General features: G+C 43.2%; 1 protein-coding gene across 1 annotated transcript; it reads left to right on the forward strand.

Moving 5' to 3' along the window:
• The first annotated feature begins 6,380 nt into the window (after positions 1-6,380).
• On the forward strand, positions 6,381-13,044 carry NDUFS6 (NADH:ubiquinone oxidoreductase subunit S6). The gene is made up of 4 exons (XM_083448864.1): positions 6,381-6,585; positions 9,891-9,944; positions 11,607-11,729; positions 12,925-13,044. Exons 1-4 carry the CDS (start codon positions 6,430-6,432, stop codon positions 12,991-12,993), a joined length of 402 nt encoding a protein of 133 aa, XP_083304990.1. The 5' UTR covers positions 6,381-6,429; the 3' UTR covers positions 12,994-13,044.
• The last annotated feature ends 11,935 nt before the right edge of the window (positions 13,045-24,979 follow it).

Consider the following 24,979-nt stretch of genomic DNA (forward strand, 5'->3'; position numbering starts at 1 on the left):
TGATGTTATGGTAACCTTCATGGATCATTGCATTATGTAAATATATTCTACATATATATATGAATGTTGAGTTTTGTCAAACCAGGCACTTATACATACACATACAGACACACGCATACATATATACACACAGAACTAGGAAAAATTAACTATCACTGAAAACTAGGTTATTTAATATATTTAATAGCTAATTAAACTTCCTTAAAATGGCTCTATGGGGCAAAGTCATTCATCATTAATTCTTGCCACCACTATTCATCTTTCGGCAAAGTGTGTCACCATTACTTTTACTTGGGGCCCAATTATAAACTTGCACTCAAAAAACACGTGCAACAGACTCCCTAACAACGTGATTTTACACGTGTTTGTTCAGAGTTACACCAGAGGAAGTGTGCATAGCACTGCAGCCCTAATTTCAACAACTGTGGAACAATCATATGACTCAGCATTTATGAAAGTATTTTGTCTCTTTCCAAATGGAACACAGCAGACAAGGCATTTCCACAGCTTGTTTCCTTCTTATGAGTTTTGGTCTTTCCCCCCTCCAATTCTCCCTCTCCACTTCCTCCCCCCCCCCCCCCCACTTTCTACTGGGGATAAATTTATAAAATAGAAAAGGAATATGCAGTCAGTGGCGTAGCGTGGGATGTCAGCACCCGGGGCAAGGCAAGTAATTTGCGCCCCCTAACCCGTGGATTTGCACCCCCTAACCTGTGGATTTGCGCCCCCTAACCCTAACCCCCAGATGTTGCGCCCGGTGCGGCCGGCCCCTCCTGCACCCCCCACGCTACGCCACTGTATGCAGTTATAGGGATACAATAAACAGCTTTGAACTGAGTCAGACCATTGGTAACACTTCTTCAAGGTCTTGGGCAAAGATATCAGGGACTGGCATTGAATTATTTTTCAAATTGTAGTCTTCTTAATCATTATCACCATATTTTGAGCATTTTAAATGCTTTGCACACACAAGCTACCCGCAACATGGCTGGATGGGGCTCATCCAAAACTTCTGGAGGGCAACAGTTTGGTGAAACTGCTCTAAGTTATGTTGAACTGTTTGGTGCACAGGTACATCTAACCTACAGACATATCATCTTTATACCAGTTTAAATGCAGCAAGCTTTTCTTTAAAAATCTGTTGCATTAGTGGCACAGTGTAGCTTAGTTTCGCCGTTATAGTTTTTTCCATGAAGCATCAATGTATTATGCTAAAACACCTCGAGTCTGCCATGAATAACTGCAGGTTATGCAGCAGAAGCCCATTTGGCAAGAAACCCCCCAAGTTTTACAAATGAACAGAGGATGAATCATTACTGAGCTATAGGTAGAGCTGCAGCTGAAGATGGGAGATTTGAAGACTAATTTGGATACCCTATTCAAGTGTACGTGAGATGCATTTTTAAAAAATGTTTCTTACTTTGCCTGCTGTCCTCCATCCCACTTCTTTATAAAACAATACTTTGAGAAAAATTGGTTTGGATCTTGCCACAGATGGGGGCAACTAGTCACCTGCAAAAGCCTGTGGCCCTAGATGTAGGTCTCCATTTGTGTGTGTGTGTATGTAGAATATTAATCCATTTATATGCTATCTTTCCTCCACTGGGCATATATGAGAGCGCCAGTCATTCTTCCCTGCTAGCACTGATCAGATGTAGACTTGGGTAGCTTTAGTAAGGTTTTGCACCATTTATCTTCTGACTACAACCTGAGCCCAGCCATCGGATGCACATCCATGTTGGAGCAATTGTATTTTCCATCACTGAGCAACAAGACTACTTCTACATGCATCTAAAAAGCATTGTGCAAAAGGCATGCATACCCTCCCTAGAAATTATCTTTCTAGCCCTGCTTGATTTTAACATGCTAAACAAAGGGAAGGAACTAAACACTTTGCAATGCATAGCAATGGCTGGGGCCAGGTGTCTAGAAAGACGTCATCTGTCAGTTAGCTAACCTCAGTGTATCCCCCGCTGATCCAGTCAGACAGAGCTCCCCAAGCAGTAAGGTTCAGACAGATTTTCCCCTCACCTGTCATTATTAAAAAGACATTGTCCTTACTTCAGCAACTAGAGCGGTGTTTCTTATGCACTCTGCTGCAGTCTAAGCCTTATACTCATTAATATACATAAGCTGCAAGATTCTTTCAGTTGACCTAGTTACATACCCACCTGTTGAAGGGCAGAAAGTTGGAGGAGGAAAAAGCTTTCTTTCTTTCCTTCCTTTCTTAACCACCTATTTTATCTGAGTTTCTGCATAATTATACTACACAGGCCAAGAAAGACTATCTATTTGTTTCAAGTTTGCAATACATAACATTGCAGTGGTACCTCGGGTTAAGAACTTTATTCGTTCTGGAGGTCCGTGCTTAACCTGAAACTGTTCTTAACCTGAGGTACCACTTTAGCTAATGGGGCCTCCTGCTGCCGCCACACAATTTCTGTTCTCATCCTGAGGTAAAGTTCTTAACCTGAGGTACTGTTTCTGGGTTAGCAGAGTCTGCAACCTGAAGCATCTGTAACCTGAAGTGTCTGTAACCCGAGGTACCACTGTATAATGATTTATATTACTGTTTTTAAAGCACTAGCTGCAAAACTGAAAGCTAAAATAGCTTTGGACAGTTTCTGTTCCAGTGTCTCAAGCTGTTTTTTACACACACAAAACCCCAGAGAATTATTCTCTCCCCTACCCCACCTGCCGGTCATAGTCCCAGATTTCAGACTCCCAGTGAGTACAATGAACTCAATACCAGCATGCCTATGAATCATTGAACCATACCTTTCCATTTACTTGGTGGTCAGAATATTGCATTTTAGATACTGATCCTTTCCTGGCACTAATTATGCTTGGTGTGTGGTTTTCCAGGGCACATGGGTGTGAGGCACCCAGAAAACTCCCTTCTCCCAGAGCAACTTGGGCTTGGAATGCTGACCATGTTCACAATGGTGTCCCCGGCTGCAAGAAATCCAGGGATGCGTAGTCTCTATCGTGCCTTATATCCACTGTAAATACTCTGGTACCTGGAAAACTTGTGTTTCCCACTATCGCTTGTTGAATTAGAAGCGCCATTATCCCTGACCATTGACCATGCTGGCTGGTGGGAAAATAGAAACCTAGAGTGCCACAGGCTAGGCGCCCCCCGCTTTAAAAGTGACCACCTTTACTACACAAAGAAACAAATATTTCCAACAGGGATTACAAGTTTAAGCATCACAGAAGTTATTTGTACAATCTCAACATGTATTTAGATATTTCAATAGGTCATTACATAAAAATAATAATCTTATGATATATTGTACCTTGCTAGACATTTTTCTGTGTATCAGCCTCATTGCATTTATAGAGCAACGTTAACTTTCAGCCATATGAAGCAGAATAGCCAGGTTAAAGTAGTCAAGAGAAACAAGATCTAGCTTGACTTTATATAAATTAGTTAGATCAAGTTGTTGATTGCCACAATCTTGGTTGCTTATGACAAGAACGGACTCCAGACACTAAAGTCTTTGACACAGTTCCAGAGAACTGCTCCCTTTTTAGACCATTAGGTGTCAAAAACAACTGAGGTTGTAATCCTGTACACACTTCCCAAAGCCTGATTAAACATAATGGAAAGTAATTCTAAGTAGATATAATGGAGATTAATTCTGAGGAGACATGCACTCAGATATGGGGGAAAGGCAAATGAAACAGACTGGTAGCTCTGACTCTTGGGCATTTGTGACATCTGCTGGTATGATGGCTGGTTTACTTGCTTTCACCGGCTGAGCCCATGGCCACAATTTAAAGTGCATGCCCAGATTGACTGTGTGGTCAGCTGTCATCCCTGTTCTAACCACAGATACATTATTTTTAAGAGAGAAACAGAAAGCAGAATGTGAGATTATAATCCTGCCATGGCTGATTTTGATGGGGTAGATTAAAAAAAAACACCAAGTGAAAACTCTCCTAGCTTTGTCTGATTTGTGACCTTTGTTAGGATGTACTGAATTCTTGAAATAAGCATCACTGTGATCAATAAGACTTAACTTTAATATAGGATGGTAACTACTTTATAGTTTGTTGAACTAAGACATCTTTGACACAGTTTAATTATAATTATACTATAATTTTGAAACAGTTTTTGAAGTAAGCAACACTTTTAAGTGATTTTATTCATCAAAGCTGGTTGGCTTAAAACCGCTATGGCTTACAATTGGACCAGGTTTCCCATAAAGGACAGTGTTTTTTGTATGCAGGATAATCAGAATTGTCCAGTGAAGACTTGTGCTCACAAATTTCTTCCATCCGCTAGTAGTCTTACAACTTTCTCTGCTTGTGCCTCGGATGCGTTTTACAGTACACATACAAATGGCCGCGCCTGCGGACAATGAAACAGTCCTTGCAACGCCTTCTGAGGACTGCCTTGCACTTTATGCCAGCGACTGGCTGCAAGCTGAGGGGTGGGCAACTGGTGAGAAAGGGCAGGAGACATGGTCTGGCGGCAGGTAAGGTCTGCAATGGGCTGGCAGTCTTTGAGCGTCCCACCAGCCAGGAGGAGAATAGGCGGGAGGCTGTGCCGCAGCTCAGGAACCTGGCAGAAGTCACCGAAGCAGCCATCACATTCCGCAAGAGCAAGGAGGCCATTGTGCCCAAGCTTAGGAAAAGGGAAGAATTAAAACATCAACAACACATCCATCAACTAAAAGATGCAATCCAAGTCCTTTGCATTCTTGCCTGGGAGTAAAGTCTCAACGTGGTTTACTTTTGAAGAAAGGACCTTAAGGTCCATATATAGCAACACCCTAGAGGTCCCGGGCCCTAAGGAAATTAGATTAGCCTCAACCAGAGCCAGGGCTGGGACACGGGTGGCGCTGTGGGTTAAACCACAGAGCCTAGGACTTGCCGATCAGAAGGTTGGCGGTTCGAATCCCCGTGACAGGGTGAGCTCCCGTTGCTCAGTCCCAGCTCCTGCCCACCTAGCAGTTCGAAAGCACGTCAAAGTGCAAGTAGATAAATAGGTACTGCTCCAATGGGAAGGTAAACGGTGTTTCCGTGCACTGCTCTGGTTCGCCAGAAGTGGCTTTGTCATGCTGGCCACGTGACCCAGAAGCTATACGCCAGCTACCTCGGCCAATAAAGCGAGATGAGCACCTCAACCCCAGAGTCAGTCACGACTGGACCTAATGGTCAGGGGTCCCTTTAGCTTTACCTATGAACCATCACAGGCCAGTGTTGCCACTGGTACAGTCCAGGGGTCCTTTACCTTTGAGAGCCAGGGCCTTCTCAACACTGGCTCCGGCCTGGTGGAACGCTCTGTCTCATGAGACCAGGGCCCTGCAGGATCTGATTTCTTTCCACAGGGCCTGTAAGACAGAGTTGTTCCATCTGGCCTTTGGCTTAGAATCAATTTGATTCCCTCCCCCTCTTTCTTTTTCCTTTCTCCTCCTGTGAAGAGGCTGCATCCTAATGTTTCAATGTTGTATTTTAATCAACTTGTTTTTATTATTGGTTGTTAGCCACCCTGAGCCTGGTCTTGGCTGGGGAGGGTGGGGTATAAATAATTTATTATTATTATCATTAAATGTAAATAGGATTACATGTCATAGAATAGTAGAGTTGGAAGGGACCCCCCAGGGGTGGTCTTGTCCAACCCCCTGCAATACAGGAATCCTGCCCGCAGCCGTCCCTGGGTGGGCTCGAACCACCAACTTTGACCCCACTGCAGGTAGTATTGCAGCAACGCTGTGCATCCCCAAAGGGGAAGGAAATGAAGCCAAAGGTTCTTCCTCCCCTAGGGTAGAGCTGCAAACCTCACTCGTCGCTTTGCATCTACCTTGGAAAAAGGGCGACCCAGCAACCACTTGGGAGTCCAAACTAGCTGGACATCACCGCGCGATAACGAAAGGGGAGAGTAAACAAGCCCCTTCCCGCGCATGCGTAGCCTCCAGCGCCCTAACCCCGCCCCTGCGAACCTGCCGCGCACGCGCAGAGCTCCCGTTCTCCTTCAGCGCCTTGGAAGCCCACAGCGCATGCGCGAACCGGAGCCTCCGGTTTCAGTCAGGCCGGGTAAAAAAAATATTAAAGCTTCATTCACCGTAAAAGCTAACACTCCACCCTGCTATCCAAGAACCCTTTACCCGGGGGCGGAGACGGTCCGCACTACGTACCGGACGAAGAGCGACGCCGCCGGCCTCTGACCTTCCGGGAAGAGGACGAAAATGACGAAGGCGCACGTGACTCCTTCTCTCCCCGCCCGCTTTCCCCCCCTTTACGTCCTTACGTTTCCCTCCGCCTCGCGCAGGGGTGTTACGTCAGACGCTCGCGAGCCTCCAGGGGGCGTGGCTTTGGTTTCGCCTGGCGGCAGCGCGCCGCTGTCCGTTCTCCGCAGGCTGCGCGTGCGCAGTGCGCGCTCTGTGCGTGAGGCGGAGGAGGAGGAGGGGCGTCGCCGAAATGGCGGGTCTGTCTATGTCCTTGGGAGGAGCGTCCCGGGCGGGCTTGGCTTTGGCGAGGGGCGTCGCGGCTCTCCCCTCCCTGCGACCCGCCTTTGGGAGAAGCTACGGCGCGGGGACGTCCCCGACCGGCGAGAAAGTGACGCACACGGGACAGGTGAGGGTTCAGATAGAGTGCCTCTGAGCCTGGAGGCTCCACTCGGCTCCCTTGCAGTGGGTGCTCTGCTGGTGCAGCAACAGCATTTATAAGCCCCCAGTCCCTGCCTTCTCGTTCCAAAGAGGCTCTGAATAAACTTAATTATTTAATAATAATAATAATAATAATAATAATAATAATAGTAATAATAATTTATTTATACCCCGCCCATTTTGACTGGGCTTCCCCAGCCACTCTGGGCGGCTTCCAACAAAAGATTAAAATTCAGTAATCCATCAAACATTAAAAGCTTCCCTAAACAGGGCTGCCTTCAGATGTTTTCTAAAAGTCTGGTAGTTGTTTTTCTCTTTGACATCTGGTGGGAGGGCGTTCCACAGGGCGGGTGGTTAAATATATTAAAGTTTTGATTTATTTATGTGATCATATAATATTTAAAAATTCAAACAACTAATCATTCAGCAATTTGGAGATTTACTATTTTCATTGCTCTCAAAGATATCATGAACGTAACTATTTTTTAAAAGGGCGAAATGTGTCCCTATTATTAACTTTAAAATAAGCTTTTATTCATTTTAAGTATTCGTTGGTTTTGCGTATAATAGCAATAATAATTTATTTATACCCTGCCCATCTGGTATAAATGGTATACTGCTCTTCATCCGAAGGCCTCGGGGAGGTTCACGGTATCAAAACAAGAAGCGGCGCTGATTTTGACCTGTAAAAGTGCTTTAAGTGGCTCAGGAAATGCAGTACTTCAATGGCTGCCTCTCCCCAAACAAAAAGAGCCTTTTCTGTAGTGGCTCCCTGCATGCGGGATGCTCTCCCCAGAGAGGCTCACCTGGCGCCTTCATTGCAGGCGAAAGCATTCCTTTTCAACCAGAGCTTGAACAATCTGGCATTTTATCTGTGTTTGTGGGCAGGGGTCATTGGGATTTTGTTTCATTTTGATTTTTTGATAGGTGTTTCGTGTTTTCATTTTGTATTTTTTATTCTGTAAACTGCCTTGAGACCTTCGGACATTGAGCAGTTCGTAAATTTAATTAATAATGACAAATAAAATAAAAGATACAGAAGCCAAAAAAGGCGGAGATCTCTCTCTCTCTCTCTCTCTCTCTCTCTCTCTCTCTCTCTCTCAAGTTGTTGGTTCCTGCAGGAGCTTATGGCATGAATTTCCCCTGTGGCCTAGGCTTTCCTCTCTTGTTTTTGTTCTAATTGCTGCTGTATCTATTTTATAAAATGTATTTTGTTTATAACTATCTTGATCATGCCTTTAAGTGTTAAAACATTTGAAAGCCTCATATTGTGCAGTGGTAAAATTAACACAGTTGCTTGCATCCACTTTGCTGAGCTCTGGATTTAAGAGTTTTTCTTATGGACTGGCATGATTCCCTTTTTTTGCAAATGCTTGAACATTTCGATTGGGAAGTCAGAGGTGCTTAACTTTGATTAGATTAACTTAGTTAGTTGGTCTCTAAGGTGCTACTGGATGGATTTTTTAAAAAAAATGTTTTATTTTATTTATTTTGTTTAGATTGCATCAGTTGTACTTTAACCTTTTTTATTTATGCCACTCCAGTTTGCAATACAGTGGTGCCCCGCAAGACAAATGCCTCGCAAGACGGAAAACCCGCAAGACGAAAGGGTTTTCCGTCTGCAGAGGCGCTTCGCAAGACGAATTTCCCTATGGGCTTGCTTCGCAAGACGAAAATTGACGAAAAAATTTGATATTTTTTTTTGCTCCAAAACCCCTTATTCTGAATCGCTAAGCTGCTAAAAGCATTTTAGCAGCAAAACCGCTAATCCCCCCCCCCCTTAAAAAGCCGTTTTTAGCCCTTTTTTAGCCAATAGCGCTAATAGCGCTACTCCGTCAATGGGCTTGCTTCGCAAGACGAAAAAACCGCAAGACGAAAAGACTCCCGGAACGGATTCTTTTCATCTTGCGAGGCACCACTGTATTCTCTAGGTGGCTAACAAGTAAAGGTAAAACAGCTGTAGCAAAAGTCTTTTACCAATAACTTGAAATGCCCACCTTTGCTGTCATTAGGGGCCCCAATTTTGGGACTAACACTAGATCCTTCAAAAAGCATTAAAAAATTACTTTAGAATTATTGGCTAAGCAGTACCCTGTATTTTCTTCATTTGTGCCAACAATCAGCTTCCCAAATCCTCTAATAAGCAGGCAAGCCAAAAGGATATGATAAACGTCCGTGGGCGAGTTGGAAAAATGCTCTAGGCAATGCAGAGAAATGCCAGCAAAAAGTCTTGTTTTGAGCTGTAAATTTGGCTTAATCTATGAGAAGGAAGTTGCCAGTGATAATTAATTTTATGGAAATTTTCATTATCAACTAGAATTGATTCAGCTGAAACACTCTTCCAAATCCAGCACTATTGGATGAAATCCATTGTCCAACAGCGGAACAGACACCATTGATAGAATGGATTTCCCTTCTCCTCTAAACCTCCCTCGCCCCGCCCCCAAAATCTCCATCTGAAGCAGATTTGGGGGCACACAGGAGGCTGTTGAGAGGAGGGGAAATCCCACTGCATTCAACTTTAGATGTTGCTCATTATTCCATAGAAAATAATAAGTGAAGAATCTCTCCTATCTAGTATTGAATATATTTCATTTCCCGGCAAATGTTAGACACTCCCCACAGTCACCAACAACATCAAAATGTATGGAAACTTTGTTTCTATACTTATTGTTCCTTATTGTTTATCCTTTTTCTTCTGAATAATTTTTATTGATTTACAACACAAATATACAATTTTATCCAATCTTTGACAAACAAATTCTCTCTTTTTTTGGACTTCCCTCAGCTTCTCTGTCAATCATCTATCTCTGCCTCTTGGTTATGCATTCCTTTCTTAGCATTGTCATTAATCTTCCCTCCCACTACTCTTATTTCTTTTTAACAATACATCTCAGCTTTCACAGTGCTTCTTGAAATCCCACTAACGTTGTTTGAACATCACATGTGTTTTTCAGATATTCTACAAATTTCCCCCAGTCTTTGATGAATTTTTGGTCCTTAAGATATCTTATTTTCCCAGTTAATTTGTCCAATTCTGCATAGTCTGTTAGTTTCAATCTCCAGTCTTCGATCGTCGGCATTTCCTCTTGTTTCCATTTCTGGGCCAGTAGAATCCTTGCCGCTGTAACTGCATATTGGAAAAGTTTACAGTCTTTTCTTCCTATCTCGTTTCCTGGAAATATTGTTAATCCCTTTTCAACCACACTGCAAATTCCTTGAGCACAGAATTCTAAGTCTTCTCCTTACGTATTTATTATATTCCTATTTCAGGTTTTTGAGGAAGCTGACTACAGGCGGGCTCGGTTTTCTGGTCGACAGAAAGAGGTAAAATTCATATTAGGAAGCATTTGCCTTGATTCTGTGCTTTTACACGTTTACCGACACAATGTTCATTGACTTCAGCTGTGAAAGAACAATCCAGCTTAACAGCTTGGACTGTTTCAACTTCCACCAAATTAAAATAGATTTATAGAACTTAAGTCACATACCTCAGCTAAAATCTTTTATTGGTTGTGGGAGTGGGTTGAAACTTACTTGGAAACTTTGGAAAACATCCTGATGTTGCTTGGGTGTTTGAAACTTGCAGTTTCTGCACTAAGGCCCGGTTAAATGCAGCATTGAACATGTTCTGTTTTAAAAAACAAAACCAAACCCACAAACTCTTACCTGTGTGACATTTGTCCCATAGGTGTCCCATTTTAAAGCAGGGTTCCTTGGCTATATGTGAAGTATTAGTGTAGCCAAAGATCCACAGTCCAGACAGGTGCTGTGTTATTCTGATGTGTGAAGCAGTTACATTAAATGCTACATGGATACATGTTTCTCGTATTTTAGGCATCCTGTTTAAATGGGGTCTATTCTGTATACGAAAATAGGGTAATGTTTAGTGTTGCACCTGCATAAGGGAAATTGCCCATGCCCTCCTCCCAACTGCAGCCCTCTGGCAAGCCTCTGGGTTGGAAAGGCCTGGGATTTGGGGCAGTGGACTGCAGTGGGAGTGGAGCATCAGGTGCAAATGGGCAAACATCGTTTCTGCTGCAACGGAATCTAAAAGCTGCTCAACATTTTTTAAGGTGACTTCCTTAAAAATGTAGTGAGCACTGAGTAGCATGCCAGCCTCCCCTTGGTCACTGCTTTTAGCGCTTTTGACTTTACCTGGCTGTTACAATAATAGCATACCCTCTTATTTGTTGTCACGGTGGAAAAGATTCTGTATCAAATGAACTAGATGCAGCGGTAATACAGTGGTACCTTGGTTCCCAAACAAATCGGCTCCTGAACGCCGCAAACCCGAAAGTAAGTGATTCGGTTTGCAAACGCTTTTCGGAAGCCGAACGTCCGGTGCAGCTTCCACTTGAGTGCAGGAAGCTCCTGCAGCCAATCGGAAGCCGTGTCTTGGTTTTTGAACAGTTTCAGGAGTCGTACGGACTCCAGAACAGATTAAATTCGAGAACCAAGGTTCCACTATACAGTGGTTGACGTGAACACTGGACTTTCATCTTCAGCAGGCACTAGATCCATTCAGTCTTGGCACTGTTTATGTTTGTATTTCAGATCTGTTTTAAAGTACAGAATCTGGCTGTGTGCATTTATTCACTTGCATGTTTATATTCTGCTTTTTAAGACAAGTCTTTGCAAAGCAGCTTAAAGTAATGGAACAAGTAGCTTGTGGCTTAATCATTACTTCTAGGATGCGGCCAGGATCTTACCACACTGCTGATAATGCAGCGGCCCTGATTGTGGCTAAAAAGTTACACAAAATATTCATGAGGGCAGGGAGGAGGAGAAGGTTCAAAAACGAACTCTCAGCTTGCCATAAATACACCGATGAGGAAGAAGAGACGGCCAATCAGTTCTGCATTGTTTCAGGCACAGGACTTTGCAGTACCTATGGTAGCAAAAGCCGCAGCCTGTGTGCCCATGCCACTAAAGCAAATGTATAGTTGGAGCTGTCTGGCACTGAAAACCTTTCCTTCGCTATAATAGGTGAATGAAAGCTTTGCAATCGATTTGATCGCTCAGCAGCCTGTGAGTGAAGTTGAAACCAGAGTGATATCCTGCGATGGTGGCGGCGGAGCTCTGGGACACCCTAAAGTGTATATAAACTTGGTAATGTAATCTAACCTTTCCTTTGTGATCCCATCCACTGTTTTCCATTATTATTATTATTATTATTTATTATTATGAGGAAGTTATGTGTGCAACTGAGACTGACCAGTGTATCTCATCAGCGGTGTGGCAGTCTAGAATGATCCTTGGTATATCTACTTCGCTTGATTCCTATTGCGAAGGAATAATGTTAAGAATTGCCTACTACAGGGCAGGCCACAATTAAGAGCTGATAGGTTGCATTCAGTTTTATGGCTCGCCAGTTGTGCAGGCCTCGTTTAAGGGATAAGTGTTAATGATTCCCTCCGTTGCAATTTTTATGGGTATTTTCAAGGTATAGTCATGTGTGTATCCTAAAGATTGTCTTTTCCTGTCCTTCGTTCATTCTCCATGTTGCAGCAACCATTAATGTCAATCTCTCTTCTGATTGTTTCGTTTTAATTATTGCTTATTAAAGCAGCTTGCCAGTAAGTTCAGATGTATTCTTGAGTAGATTGCTTCATTTTAATAGCTTATATCTTGTTAGCTGCCTAAGATAGAAGAAGGAAAGGCTTTGCTAATCTGAAGCCTTTGTCAGTTTTTATGGTTTAATTGCATTCTTCAAAATGGGTAGAAGGAAGTGTAGGCAAACAGATAAAAATATTTTGAAATTGATAGTTGAGGGGGCTGAGATGGGCAATTGTTATAGCTGTGCCTCAGTCATATCAGCCCCTTTGTAGAGGAAAATCAAAATTATTTTAGATTACATAGAAAACTGTATATTTCAGATGAAGGTGGATTCTTTCCTTAGCTAAACTTTCAGGAGTATTTATTCATCATTGTGATGATTTGAATAATCTTACCCACCCATCCCCATTAGGCAGTCAGATACTTGTTGAATTTGTAAGCACCAAATTATGAAGAGAGGGACAGTAGCTATTAAGATTTGTAACTAAAATGATGTGTGAGTTGCTCATGAAATCCATTTTGTAAAATGCATCCGTACATGCTTAGAAGCTTACTTCTGAATCAATATGAATAGGATTGAACTGAATTCCAACCTTTAGAGTAGAACTGCATTGCGGGGAGTATGTGAACAGAATTGTTTTAAATAGAAGTGTTTGCACTAGAGCTATTTTATGTGGAACTGTATTTACAGCACTAAGGTAAAATTATAATTTTATTCCACCCCATCCCTCAATTTCCCCATTTGCAGGACAAAGATACAAAAACGGGAACATGTGGCTACTGTGGACTCCAGTTTAAGCAGCAGCACCATCACTGAAAATTGCCTTTATTATACTATGTTATAGTATTAAATATATATTTAAAAGACTGTCGTGAGTGGTATCTTTTTTAAAAAACAAAACCAATCCAGTGTTATTCTTAGAATGGAATGCCCACAACTATACCGCAAAATACTTTGTTCTTTCCCAGCTTTCTACATATAGCATATATACCTTATAATGTTTTTAACAAAGGGTTCTATCAAAACCACCATAAAATCATAGCATGCTTGATGGTGTTGGGTTCATGTATAATTATATAAATGCAAGATAATTTTACTGGATTTTACCCAGGCATCACGGAAAAGTAAAGTATGTGTATTTGCATGCACAGATACACAATTTCTGTCTATCAGGGGTGAGGTGACCCCTGGGGAAAGGGAAGAGAAACAAACGATACCCATAACACTTAGAATTTGAAATGTTTCCACAGGGCCTAACAGACCACTGCTATCATCTGAACAAGTTCATTAAGGCTGCAATCCTAACCCATTTACTTAAGCCCCACTCAGTTGGACTTCTGAACAAACATGATTAGGATTGTGCTGTAAATTGCATATTCGAGATTCTTAAGCTTTTGTTCGTCTTGTGATGCCCCTAGTGGTTTGAATGTAAACTAGTTAAGGTCTGCTTTAAACTTCCAACCTACACACAGCCCTTTCCTGTCGACTTTGGCACCAATGAACTCTTACTCATCTGCCACAGAAATCCTGCAGGGTGTAGAGGATTCTGGGGTACATTATAGGTTCACACACAGTTTTCTTAAGACACCCAGTCAGGCTTAGCATAGAAACAACAATCCCCGATGGCTCTATTTTGAGGAGATCTGTTTACCATCCTATTGAATAACTATTAATGTTCTTTTGGTGTATAGGAACACAATTTGAAAACCATTGTACTAATGAGTATAGTATACAAATATTTTAAAAAAGCAGTGTTGGCATATTGGTAACTTTGTGTTTGGGGGGGGGGGGGAGAGAGATATTGGTCATAACCTTCCTCTAGAAGAGTTGTTGCAAACAGTTATTGTCCATTCTCTGCTGCTCTCTGCTTGTTTGAGGCATAGGGGATTTTAAATATTTTATAGAATTAGATTTTTTAGAGTACTTTACAGCATTCTTGATTAGCCCTTGCCGCTCTCTACAATATAACAGAAATAAGAATTTTATCTTAATCTTACCACACCGATCCAAAATCTTACTATTTCAGTTGCCTGGTTACAGCATCTGCAATCTAGGAATGATACATGCAGTCACAGCAACCAATGTTCAGTTTAGCTTCTTGCTGTATATGTGTCAGGGGGAGCTGGCTTTGTATAAACGAGGGAAGTACCATCGTTAGTGGGAAGGGAATTCCCCCAGCAACGCAACACTTGGGAGTAAATTCCTCCATCTTAGTACGATTAGTAAATCACAATAAGGACCTCAGTTCAGATTTTGCATTGCAGTGTGTTCTGAATAGTCCTTTCCTTGTTACAAACATATTGGCAATATACATAGCAAGTTTCACTGTTAACAACTTAGTGCTCAGGGGAGATAATATACTAGGGTGTGCCTTACATATTTCTTCTGCCTCTTGGGATCATGCGTAGTGAACGTGTATTTAAACTTGGAACTGTAGATTTGTGTCCTGTACATGCATGCTGCATTGCATTTAGATGCTTCAGTGCTCAAAGTTGGTATACAGTGGTACCTCAGGTTAAGTACTTAATTCGTTCTGGAGGTTTGTTCTTAACCTGAAGCACCACTTTAGCTAATGGGGCCTCCTGCCGTCGCGCCGCTGCTGCACAATTTCTGTTCTCATCCTGAAGCAAAGTTCTTAACCCAAGGTAATATTTCTGGGTTAGCAGACTGTAACCTGAAGCGTATGTAACCCGAGGTACCACTGTATTATGTTACCAAAAAATACGTAGTGAGAAAGAACGCGGAATAGGCAAGTTCAGGTAAAAGGCTGGACTCTGGTAGCCTGTGACTATAAGCAAGAAAGTGTGTGTGTAAACCGAGGGCACTTCACTTAGCTAACATAAGGGTAAGTGATGCTAGTTGTGATAGAGTTGTGAATATGGGGAACCAGTTGTCTCTAGTGACCACCTAGAAGTGTAGAGCTGGAAGGGACTTTCATGTTTATCTGGTCCAACCCCCTGCAATGCAGGAATCTTAAAGCATCCATGACAGATAGCCATCCAATCTCTGCTTTAAAAACTCCCAATGAAGGAGAAACTTGGAGCAGATTTTACAGCGATGCCTTACCTTGTGCATCTTTTGTCATTCGATTATAATGTATGAGGCTGCCTTTTAAATAATTTTTTGGAAACTTTGGTTTGTCCAAAATGGGGTTGGCAGGGTGTTAACAGTTGGAACATAGCATTTTTGATATTGCATCATCTATAGTCGTTAGCAGTTTGGAATTAATTCCAAGTGCTGGCTATGATTTTGAAAGCCTCGGATGGTGAAGGACCAACTGCACATTTTAAAAACAAACATCATCTCTCATCCACTAGATTCTGATGCGAAATACAGCTAAGTCAATGGCTTTTGCTCTTACCGGAAAAACCCTCCATTTTCAGTATGCTTTCCGAGTGCTCCCTTGAAATGCTCTGTTTCCCCCTCTTACGTTCTGTACAAAGCCCCCTGGTTTGGGGGCATTTGCACAGTTCTTGGGGGACATGCTCAAAACACCTCTCAAGACGTTTGCTTATCTGTTCAATGAGAAGGTCCTGATAGGTTTCGTTCTCACTATGCAGACTTTTGACACAAACATTGGCTCAGGACTGAATGAAAGTGGTTCTGTTCATAGCAAGGTTGATGCTAATAATTCTGCAGCAAGCTGTTTATGCATTTCTTAGCCAGGAGTGCCACCTGCATCATTAAGCTTGTTGGTTTTCCACAAGTAGGACATTTCCAACTCAAGACAGGTAACTATTAAGGGCGTCTTTTAATTAGCAAATGACAGTTTTCAGGCCGTTCTATGGCAGATGAATTACAGATGAGATGCTTGCCACCATTAAGGTTAACTATGGCTAAGACTCATTCAATGCAGTGGTAGAAGCAAGCTACAATGATTATTTAGGCAGAACCATCTGTATAAATGGCCTTTGCAAAGAACTAACTTAAGGTTACCAGATATTTTTCAATGAGTCGGGACACTTTTCAATTTCGATGGATTTTGTATGGGGACTGATTTGTAAATCCGGGGACTGTCCCCAGGAAACGGGGACATCTGGTAACCTTAGACTAACTCCAGTTCCATTGTGTTCAATGCAACTTTGTCACAGCAACTACAGTTTTGTGCCACAGCACAAAAGAGTAGGGACTTTATTTGCCAACACAGACAATTCTTTCACTGTGCCTTCTTTTCACTCGCTTCAAAGCTAGCTTAGGAAAGGAAAAGATGAACAGTGTACTGTCTATATATTAAATCAATCTTCTTGTCAGCAATGGAGTGCGCCTCCAAAGGTGAACTCAAACAGCACTTAAGTGATCCTGGGATGCAAGCTTGAGCAATGTGTGTGGAGGTCCTGAGCTGCCCAGACAACGAGACCCCTCTCTCGGCCTCGCTGATGTGGCCCAAAGGAAAGCAGAGCAATATGTTTGCTTGATGGCAGGAGTTGCTGGAAAGTGGCACACATCCAAGTTGGCCATCCAACCATCTTAGGGACTCCACCCCAGATTTGTGTAGGGTCTACTTAGCCTTTCCTTCTCCCAAAGTTATCCCACAAGGCAGCAGAGTTTTAGGATCACAGTTTTCCTTCTCCTAGATGGGCTTCCTCTCCAGGTTGATGAGCCCCATCTGCCCCTCACTTCCCTCCACGTGCAGAAACTCACTTCTTGAATGTTGGATCCTCTGTTGGTCTTGCCCTTTCAATCTGCCAGAACCTGTTTTTGTGAGCAGAGGAAGTCCCTAACTCACTAAGGGTTTGAGACCCATTGGCTACCTTCACCTGGTTTAATCAGTCAGTCGAAGCCGTGGTGTGGTTGCTGTTGCGTTCTGATAGCTTCTAGGAGCCACAGCTGAGAGCTGAGTGCAGGGTCGAGCCCAAAGGTGGAGAAACTGTTAGATTTCTATTATGCCACTGTGCAGTTTTTGGAGTCACAAGACTCTGTTGACATTCCAGATTGTTGGAAGTCTCATGGGAGACGGGAGACGGATGTTGATGTTACTGGTTTCCTGTTCCTGTTGTTTCTCTGTCTCTCACAGAAAGCAGACGCATATTCTTTTCTGTCCTGCGTAGTTAGAAATAAACGTAGCAATGTAGCATACATTTCTGGCTCTTCTGCTGCTGTTTGGGTACTCTGCGTAATGGGAGCGTACCTGAAGCCTCATTAAAGTCTTAGGTCGTTAATCACAGTCGGAACAGAGGTTGATGGATTCCGAAGATACGAAGAGGAGGAGAGCCATTACAGCTCGGTCATATGGAAGCTCTGAAAGAAACTACCTCAGAAGGAGCATCATGTGTCCCCCACCAGATGTACTATCCCCTAGCAGCCCCAGCACCCCAAAAATCAATTAGCCTCATGATAATCTCAGTATTAGGTTTTCATAGTAGTAAAGCCTTTAGAGGAGATCTCTGGTCAGTGGAGGGTTTGTGTGTGTGTGTTTTTAATTCCCTGAAGCAAATCACTAGGGAAACGTATCTCATAATGGGTCCCAAAGGGATCTCCTTTCCTGGTTTTTTCCCCTCTACAGGAATTATTGCTCAACTCTGACAAGTGGGAAATGGCTAGCTGCCGCTGCTTATCTCTCTCCTAGAGGGCACCCTAGTTCTAAAAACAACTGAATGGTCACCTGCCACAATTGCAGCACAGCTTTAGTTGTACAATCACAACTCTACTTGTGGAGGTGGTTGGAGGATGGATGGCAGCTAATGGATTGAGGTTGAATCCTGGCAAGACAGAAGTACTGTTCTTGGGGGACAGGGAGTGGGCTGGTATGGAGGACTCCCTGGTCCTGAATGGGGTAACTGTGCCCCTGAAGTATGAGGTGCGCAGCCTGGGAGTCATTTTGGACTCACAGCTGTCCATGGAGGTGCAGGTTAATTCTGTGTCAAGGGCAGCTGTCTACCAGCTCCATCTGGTATGCAGGCTGAGACCCTACCTGCCCGCGGACTGTCTTGCCAGAGTGGTGCATGCTCTAGTTATCGCCCGCTTGGACTACTGCAATGCGCTCTACGTGGGGCTACCTTTGAAGGTGACCTGGAAACTACAACTAATCCAGAATGCGGCAGCTAGACTGGTGACTGGGAGCGGCCGCCAGGACCACATAACATTGGTCCTGAGAGATTCTGCATTGGCTCCCAGTACATTTCCGAGCACAATTCAAAGTGTTGGTGCTGACCTTTAAAGCCCTAAACTGCCTTGGTCCTGTATACCTGAAGGAGCATCTCCACCCCCATTGTTCAGCCTGGACACTGAGGTCCAGCGCCAAGGGCCTTCTGGTGGTTCCCTCACTGCGAGAAGCCAAGTTACAGGGAACCAGGCAGAGCACCTTCTCGGTAGTGGTGCCCGCCCTGTGGAACGCCCTCCCATCAGATGTCAAAGAGATAAACTACTACCTGACATTTAGAAGATATCTGAAGGCAGACCTGTTTAGGGAAGTTTTTAATGACTGATGTTTTATTGTATTTTAATCTTTGTTGGAAGCCGCCCAGAGTGGCTGGGGAAACCCAGCCAGATGGGCAGGGTACAAATAATAAATTGTTGTTGTTGTTGTTTATTTACTTCTGTGTGGCTTTTCATTGACTGGGGGGGGGGCAGGGCATAAAGTCACTGGACACCATGACTCAAATTGCAAGTACACCACTATGGAAAATGCCAATCCTGGTAATCTCATGTACCACCTACGTTGCAGAAGAGACAACTTCATGCTAGAAGATGAGCCTGGCAAATAATTTTGCCAAGTTTGACTTCACTTGCCAAGTTATAAACGTAAGTGCTCTTATCCTTAATATTCCTAACTTGAAATGACCAAACTATACATTTATGTTAGTAGCACATCACATTATACTAAGTTCAAAATACAATTTATTTTAACATTCTAGAGAACTCGGAAGTGGTCTGATGCCGTTAGTTTAGGAGCCTTCGAAATTGTCCTTTCACAAGCACATTGAGTGTAGACTGACTTGTGCAAGGCTGATTGAAGGCATTGTGGCAGGAGTGGCTAACCTGTGGCCCTGCAGGTGTTTGAGTCAATCTCCCATCAGCTCCAGCCAGTGATCAGGAAATGGGATTATAGAAGCTCCAGTCCGACAACGTCAGAACGTTAGGCACTCCTACTATATGGAGCTTGAGATAGAAAATTCAAGCAGTGCTTTCACCTTTTGGTAATTAACATGGGGGCGCTATCCACGGGAAAGTCTTTAAAATTCAGGAGAGTTGTATGAGATGTAGTATATATGTCCAGCTTCCCTTTATTTCAAATAAAGATCTCTTCTTCTTCTTCTTCTTCTTCTCCTTCTCCTTCTCCTCCTCCTCCTCCTCCTCCTCCTCCTCCTCCTCCTCCTCCTCCTCCGCCTCTTCTTCTTCATCTTCATCTCCTCCTACTCTTCTTCTTCTTCATCATCTCCTCCTCTTCTCCTTCTCCTCCTCTTCTTCTTCCTCTTCTTTTTCTTCATCATCATCATCTCCTCCTACTCTTCTTCTTCAACTCCTCCTCCTCTTCTCCTTCCCCTTCTCTTCTTCTTCCTCTTCTTTTTCTTCTTCTTCTTCTTCTTCATCATCATCATCATCATCATCATCATCTCCTCCTCTTCTTCTTCCTCATCTCCTCCTCCTCCTCCTCTTCTTCTATTTATTAGTTGCTTCCCCCCCCCAAAATGAACTCAAAGCGCCTTGAAAAAATTAACAATAAAAACAGCCTAAAATACACAAATAAGATATATAAACAGACCCCCCCCCCAAAAAAAAACAGGTCTAAAGGTTTGCATTGCTAAGAACGTTTTTGCCTGGTAAGCTGTGGTCCTGTTGCTGGGAGGGGATGGGCACACTCAGCTTCATCTGCAATAGGTCAGGTGCTTAACTCCTCTCCCCACCCCCCCTGCCCAAATTGGCAAGGGGTCTACCTGAGATGTTGGTACCTTGGTAGGTGCCTGAGCATTTTGACCAGATTGTAAGGAGAGCAGAAGATCTGAGCTTGCCAGTGAGAATAGGGATCCTTTTCTCGGTGGTGCACCCGCCCCAAACAACCATTCCTCACTGGAGAAGCAGGTGGTGTGCTGGACCTTTGCCTGCGATGCTAGCACATTTCCAACTTGAGTACTGTATATTAAGCAGCAGTACTTAAATGGAGTAAGACGATGTGGAGGAGCGGAGAGACCACAGAGGGAGAGATGCATTAATCATGGATTCTTCAAACACCTACGTGGATTGCTTGGCACCATAATTTGGGCACCGATGGCTATTGGGAGTTGGCAGTTTTGCACTCCTGCTAACAAGCTTGTAGGAGAAGGGAAGTGAAAAAGGGGGTGGCATGTGGGATAAGAAAGAGATTTCATGGGGGAAATGTTGGCAGATGACATCTAGCATCAACCATTGTGCAACCTCCCAGGAATAACATGTTTGAGCAGATGAGAGAGTTCTCATGGTGGAATAAATTACTTCCACCAAGAAAACTGCAGCTAGAGTAGGATGCCTCTGGAGTGCAAGTGATTGAACCTCTCAAAAACTTTACATGGTGGAACTAACCAAGCAAAGAACTTTTCTGTCGAGGAAGTGGTCCGCCCCCCCCAAGCTACTGTGAACCTATGATAAAGCAATGTGATTGCTGTCTGGTACACTTAGATGTTCATGACTACAAGCACAATGGACATATCATCTTGAGCAATTAAGTTCATAACTTTGGTGCGATGAGCAACTTCCCAAAGATGACGGACTCAAGTGATGACAGATAGCTAGAGCATTCATATTTGATAGGACCTCTTTAGTCATGCTAAACTGAGTTTGATTCCTGAGAGGCTAATCTCAGTGTAACAGTACTAATTTATTAGACATGGTTAGATTTACAATTTCATATTTTTTGTGCCATTATAAGAAACGATAAGGTTTAAACTAATTACATTCCATTGACTCATATTCTCTCCCCCTCTCCACCCCCTTAGAAACCCTGTAAAATTAAAAAAGGGAGTGACAGACACTTTTTGAGCAATTTAATTTTTGTCGAGTTGATGAGATTTTAAAATTGTCATGTCACATGAGAGATTGCTGACAACACTGAGTTCTCGCCTCCCTGAGCTGTGGCTCCAGGACAGATGCAACCCTAAAATGGGTCTTAGCAAACTTATTCTCAACTGAGTTTGCTTGCTTGTAATTTTCAAGGTAGTGTATTTTATTAATCATATGAAATATGGATTCCCCCCTCCCCTGAGAAATGTAGCTTCTCAAGTTAGGAAGCTGTGTGAAAGCTTATTTTTAGCACTTAACTGATGATTAAAACATCCTTAGGCAACAAAGTAATCCGGATAAGATTCGCTAGAGATTCAGCAATGTATCAATGACATTGGCAAAGAGATTTTCCCTGGGTTTCATGAGTCAAAAAAGTCAAAAAAGAAATGCAGCACAGATTTTATATTTAGAATTAATATGTCTGACAACATCAAAAAACGAAGATCATGGCCACTGGTCCCATCACCTCCTGGCAAATAGAAGGGGAAGGAATGGAGGCAGTGAGAGATTTTACTTTCTTGGGCTCCATGATCACTGCAGATGGTGACAGCAGTCACGAAGTTAAAAGACGCCTCCTTCTTGGGAGAAAAGCAATGACAAACCTAGACAGCATCTTAAAAAGGAGAGACATCACCTTGCCAACAAAGGTCCGTATAGTTAAAGCTATGGTTTTCCCAGTAGTGATGTATGGAAGTGAGAGCTGGACCATAAAGAAGGCTGATCGCTGAAGAATTGATGCTTTTGAATTATTGTGCTGGAGGAGACTCTTGAGAGTCCCATGGACTGCAAGAAAATCAAACCTCTCCATTCTTAAGGAAATCAGCCCTGAGTGCTCACTGGAAGGACAGGTCCTGAAGCTGAGGCTCCAATACTTTGGCCACCTCATGAGAAGAGAAGACTCCCTGGAAAAGACCCTGATGTTGGGAAAGATGGAGGGCACAAAGAGAAGGGGACGACAGAGGACGAGATGGTTGGACAGTGTTCTCGAAGCTACCAACATGAGTTTGACCAAACTGCAGGAGGCAGTGGAAGACAGGAGTGCCTGGCGTGCTCTGATCCATGGGGTCACAAAGAGTCGGACACGACTAAATGACTAAACAACAACAACAACAAAGTGTGATGACCACCAATTGATGGGAATGTGTATTGAAGGAAGAGTGGCCACGAAAATGGATTGCAGAGTATCATCTCTGCCCTCGGTGTAGCTGCTTGCCAGCCTGACTGATCACTTCCCTCTCCATTTGCCTGCCTGCTGCCAGTCTGTATGATTGTTCCAGCTTCTCTGCTGACCCTTTTGGGTGATATTCTCAGCTCAGAGACTAGCCTGCAATTGGCCCGGCTGCCCTATTGACTCTTGTGTGGGTCTGTGCAATAACTCCAAACAACTTCCGTCTCCCACCTTGCCGAGACTTGTGCTCTCAGCTCCCCAGATGGCTGGCTGCAATAACCAGGTCTCCGCCTGAAGTGTTAAGGTTTGGGCCTAAGGAACACAGCTCTCCAGAAGGAGGAAAATCTCAGGGTGAGGGGCAAAAAACAAAGAAGGCTAGTCTATTTCCTCCTAGGTGTATTCCCATGTCTATCAAGGGTCAGGTATCATCAGGATCTGTCCCCTGACATAAGAACGTAGATGTGATCCAGTTGGAGTCTTTGAAAGACCCACCTAGTCCAGCAGCCTCTCCCAACATACAACAACAACAACAACAACAACAACAACAACAACAATAATAGGCAGCAAGTTATTGTTAGCTGATTATCTTGCCCAAGGCAACAAAAACAACAACAAAAACCCCCACATAGATTAATTAAAACCAAAGGGTTTTAATCAATGAATAAAGTGAAAGGAAATGAATGAAGATTCTACATCAAATGGTTTTGCTTTTGGAAAAAGCTGGGGAAAGCCTCATTTCAACCTTTCGTTCTTGAAGTGTCCATATTCAGAGCAGTATTGTCCCTGCAGCGCAGGACAGGTCGAGACCATTGCTCACGCCTTGCTCTACTGTCCATTTTATGCAGTAACCTGCGACAAATGTTTGAGCCTCATGCTGAAGGAGAGGTTAAATTGTTCTGCCTCCTGCAGGGTTTCCTTTTTACTGAATAGCTGCAGGCATTGATAGCACGGAGAAAGTAGCAGAATATCTGAGCGACGCCATGAAATCACGTCACCCTCAGACTTGAGCGGTATTTTTTTGGAACCTTATTAGGCCTGTGTGGCTTTGTTTCGCGGTGTCTCCTCCTGTGAACAGATGCCAGTTCTGTGTTTCCATTCGTCTTCTCTGTATGCCAATAAAGCTTGATTGACAGATTGATTGATTGGAACCTTTTGTGTATGTTGGGGATGCCAATTCCTATCAGCCTGAGCCAGAAGGCATAGCAGTCAGGGATGATGGCATATGTAGTTCACCAACATCTGGACAGCTGAGGATGCTCCACCCCTAGTTGATGTGAATTGATGACTGCTGTGATAGGAATTTTATGGTGTTAGATATATGGTAATGTTCATAAGGGTACCAACCAAGCACATACATAGATCAGCACAGGAAGGCCAACCTGGAACCATTTTGATTCCTAAACTGACCAAATCTTTTCTCTGCAAGGTCAAAATGGAAAAGCCTCCCCATTGTCTTTTCCTTCACAAATCCTGTCTTAAGGGTATGTCTGTGTTTGAATAGGGTGTGAGCCTGTGACATGGCCCAGGAATTAAGTATTTATAATTACAAAAGACTAGCCAGGCTACCCAGGAAATCCATTCAAGTAACCTGCCAGACAGGAGATAAACAACAACAGGAGAAAAACAATATTAAAATTTCTGTTTTAGACCGCCTTTTCTGTGGTGTAGGAGTGATGTATCTGAGGGGTGGTCTTAGGTTACACCCCTTCTGTGTGTATGATGTTTCTGGGGGTGGTCTTGATCTACAGGGTGGCAATTTGAAAGGTCTTTATAAGGCCTTGCACACCATTTTTATAGGTCCCTCCTCTCTCCTGTAGGTGAGGGGAGCACCCTGTTGCAACAGATCAATAAAGGCCAAGCCTACAGGCTGCTGTTTTGCTCCAAGTAATCCTGGTTGGTGTCTTTGTTTTTTTGTCCAAGGGAGCCTTCGGATTTTCCCGTTAACAGTGCATATATCGATATATATATCTCCACCCCTCTTGTTTGTCTTCTTTTTTGCTTTTGGTGTGGAAGTTTCTTATTACCTGCAGATAGGCCAACATTCCTCTTTGTCTGAGTTGCAGCGGGTCTTTGGGTTTGTCACTAGCAGGCCTCTTAGCTTGCTGATCCCCACTCATTAAAGTGGTAGCTTATCCTCCTTCAAATGTCTCTGCACATTGTCACAGACACTTATTTGTTCTCCGGCCATCAAAGTGTATTAAAATTAACCGCAGTCATCACATGAGAAGACAATAGCCATACTTAGACACAGAGATAGTTACACACCCTCAGCAGGAAACTTGCAATCAAACTCAAACGAAAGGTCACATTTGCAATAAGTAAAGGAGAAAGTGAGTAATTGGTTAGGGGATCGGCTAATACCTTGAAAAGCAATCTGATGGGCTTGAAACCTTTTAGTTCAGGTAATTAAAATGAAATTCCGTTATGGCCTTCAAAAAGTAAAGGAACGGAGTGTATATTGTAAAATACTAATCTAAAAGGGAATGAAAGTAGGGAGCTTCTATTGTTTTAATTTTCTCTGGAATAAACTGTCAAATGAAATAAGCTCAGCCTTACATTTAAGGAAGCAGAAAGCTCTGGAATTCAGTTAATTAAGGACTAGTTTTTAAGTAGAAGGGGGGGGGATGTTCAATTTGTATAAATTGATTGTAAGGATTTGCT

This window comes from Podarcis tiliguerta (genome assembly GCF_965153285.1).
Source record: "Podarcis tiliguerta genome assembly, chromosome: 7".
NCBI lineage: Eukaryota > Metazoa > Chordata > Lepidosauria > Squamata > Lacertidae > Podarcis > Podarcis tiliguerta.

Bases quoted from the DNA above. Each gene is read 5' to 3' on its own strand.
- NDUFS6 (XM_083448864.1), top strand. From the start codon at position 6,430: ATGGCGGGTCTGTCTATGTCCTTGGGAGGAGCGTCCCGGGCGGGCTTG. The intron at 6,586-9,890 runs GTGAGGGTTCAG...TTCCTATTTCAG, and splicing joins AAGTGACGCACACGGGACAG to GTTTTTGAGGAAGCTGACTA. The intron at 9,945-11,606 runs GTAAAATTCATA...TCGCTATAATAG, and splicing joins TTTCTGGTCGACAGAAAGAG to GTGAATGAAAGCTTTGCAAT.